The sequence below is a fragment of the Solanum verrucosum genome, unplaced genomic scaffold (genome assembly GCF_900185275.1).
Source record: "Solanum verrucosum unplaced genomic scaffold, falcon-dt-bn FXZP01000215.1, whole genome shotgun sequence".
NCBI lineage: Eukaryota > Viridiplantae > Streptophyta > Magnoliopsida > Solanales > Solanaceae > Solanum > Solanum verrucosum.
The window spans coordinates 591,062-593,409 of record NW_026020023.1 but is presented as its reverse complement, the minus strand read 5'-3'; the positions used below and the strand labels follow the sequence as shown (position 1 = coordinate 593,409).

Below are 2,348 nucleotides of genomic sequence, written 5' to 3'. Positions count from 1 at the left end.
ATCTTAAGAAGCCGCAAATATTGAAAACTCAGTATTATGTTCCCTGTGATATTTTTAAAGGTAAATTAGGAACCATCGTCAATACTATTGACCTACAAAATGTTGATAATATCTTTAATAGTATTTTTTCTCAAATATAACCACATAGAGATTTGGCCATACCTTGCCAATTGTCGGAAACTCAAGCTTATAAGCAGGACTTGCAAGATCAGCTATCATTTTCAGTTCTCCTTGTTGTGACTACTATGAATAGCTCTTCTAGTGTATCAGGTAATATTATGAGCTTCACATTCTGCTCCTGCAATGAATTGATGTTGTTTCTCATGTGAATAGTAACTCTCTTCTTGATGGATTTCCCCCCAATTGCACTAGTTTGACTTCTATTACCTGAATAAGAACAACAGGGGACCTCATGGATGCTTTTGTTTCCTCCACGTTCTGTGTCGAGTTGATCTTCTTTCCACCTTCTTTCTGGTAGACTCGTAGCCATTTCAATATGCCCCTTGGGAACTACATAATGATCAAGAACTATATGGTGTTCACCTCCACCACTTTCACTTTCATTTTCAACTTGTTTCATGGTTCTAGCTTCTAAAGTTTGAATATTTATACTAATCAGATCGCTAGGATTGGTTGGCATTTCTTGCTTAGAAACAAGAGAACAGTTGTTGAAGACTAAACTTGGATCGCTTTCCTCGTCCACATTATCAAAGCCTCCAAATCCTTGCAGGTTTTATTTATCAAAAAGAAAAAGGATCAAAGAAAGTTGAGTGTATGTTACAACTTTCCTCATTATAGTTGTGTGCCGCACAATTTGTGATCATATCCTTGTACACATACCTGAAAATGATTTCTCATTATAATCTGTTCTTCTTCTTGATTGTGACGAAGAATGTTCAGAAATGTTTTCCTACTTACACATAAAATTTGAGAAATTTCAGTTGTTGTAACAGCATATGGTCGTGGCCTTCCAAGTAAAACACCTATTTCTCCAAATGATTCTCGAGCAACAGCCTTCCCAATGATCTGTTTTTGAACATATTTCAGAAAAAATAAGTTAAGGCTAATGTGTTTGAAAATGATATAATGATTGTTGAATGTGTTATACTTACTTGTTCACGTCCATCGATATCTACTAGAAGATCCTACAATAGTATACATATTAACTTCAAGTAATTGTTCCCAGAATATTAACTTACCAATGCTCCTGAGACGATTATGTAAAAATATGTTTGAGACTCATTCTGTAAAATCACATCTTCCTTGGAAGGATAGTATTCAGCTTCCATTTCAGGAACCTTAAAAGAAGGAAATTAACCATTGAATATACGTTGTATACGCCGAGTGAGAAGGGGATCAGAACAATGTAGAACAAGAAATTACCAGTTGGAAAAGCAGGTCCTTGGAAACGCCTCGGAACAGATTGACATTTTGAACTATTGGTAAAAACAGGTAATGTCCAATGCTTGATCTGATAGCTTTTGGCAGAACATTCATGGTCTCTTTTTGTTGATGAATAATTATTTTATAATTCATGAGCATATACAAGTCCATTTTAAGAAGACATCAACGAACGATCAACTATAGAATAGTCACAACACAAGCTACATTCTATTATAACAGGAAATAGACCTAAACAATAGCACTTTTGATAATTTAATGGAGCCAAAAAAAGAGGTACTTCAACAATTAGAAGCAATCAGTAAAGGAGAAAAGAGGAAAATCAAAAGTATTATGATGATATCAAAGAGACTATCCACCTATGGAACTTCACAATAGCTCATATACATCGATAAACCAGAAAGAATACAACTGAGAAATGCAGGAAAAAAAAGAGGAGCACTTACAAGTTACAGCCATGGCTATAGCTCAAGCAACAATGGCGGACTCGGCCAGACGCAGGAAGCGCTTGCCGGAGTAGATGGTGTTATGCTTTGGATGGTGATGACTGACAGAAAAGATCACTTTTCGAACCAGTAGTAAATTTTTGTACCAATCAGTAGCAAAATTTAGTTTATTCCATTTTTATGTTAATGTATCTCTTGCTTCTTGTTGCTCTAACGTAAATCTTTTACAATAATGAAAGTGTATTTTTGACATCCTACACAAGTGAGAGGTGAAATCAATGAAGACTTCATCAATGCAAAGGTATTCAAATCCGATTGAATAACTCAGGGACAAGAAATTCAATATCAATGTCAAGTTAAATATGGTCTAGAGTAGTCAATTTCATCATAACTCCAGCAAAACATTAAACCCACAATAACTACAATTTAATGAAGAAAAACCCACAAATAGAGAAATACATCAAATACACTAACCACACCCAAAGATTAAACACAAAAGAA

General features: G+C 34.8%; 1 protein-coding gene across 1 annotated transcript; it reads right to left on the bottom strand.

Annotated features, from left to right (window-relative positions):
• Nucleotides 1–208: 208 nt before the first annotated feature.
• On the bottom strand, nucleotides 209–1,502 carry LOC125821098 (potassium channel KAT1-like). The gene is made up of 5 exons (XM_049500510.1): nucleotides 1,384–1,502; nucleotides 1,200–1,298; nucleotides 1,113–1,145; nucleotides 841–1,026; nucleotides 209–646 (listed from the first exon to the last, which is right to left on the bottom strand). Exons 1-5 carry the CDS (start codon nucleotides 1,495–1,497, stop codon nucleotides 209–211), a joined length of 870 nt encoding a protein of 289 aa, XP_049356467.1. The 5' UTR covers nucleotides 1,498–1,502.
• Between the last annotated feature and the right edge of the window lie 846 nt (nucleotides 1,503–2,348).

Bases quoted from the DNA above. Each gene is read 5' to 3' on its own strand.
- LOC125821098 (XM_049500510.1), bottom strand. From the start codon at position 1,497: ATGAATGTTCTGCCAAAAGCTATCAGATCAAGCATTGGACATTACCTG. The intron at 1,299-1,383 runs GTAATTTCTTGT...CCTTCTTTTAAG, and splicing joins AGGACCTGCTTTTCCAACTG to GTTCCTGAAATGGAAGCTGA. The intron at 647-840 runs GTATGTGTACAA...CTTGTTTCTAAG, and splicing joins TAATGAGAAATCATTTTCAG to CAAGAAATGCCAACCAATCC.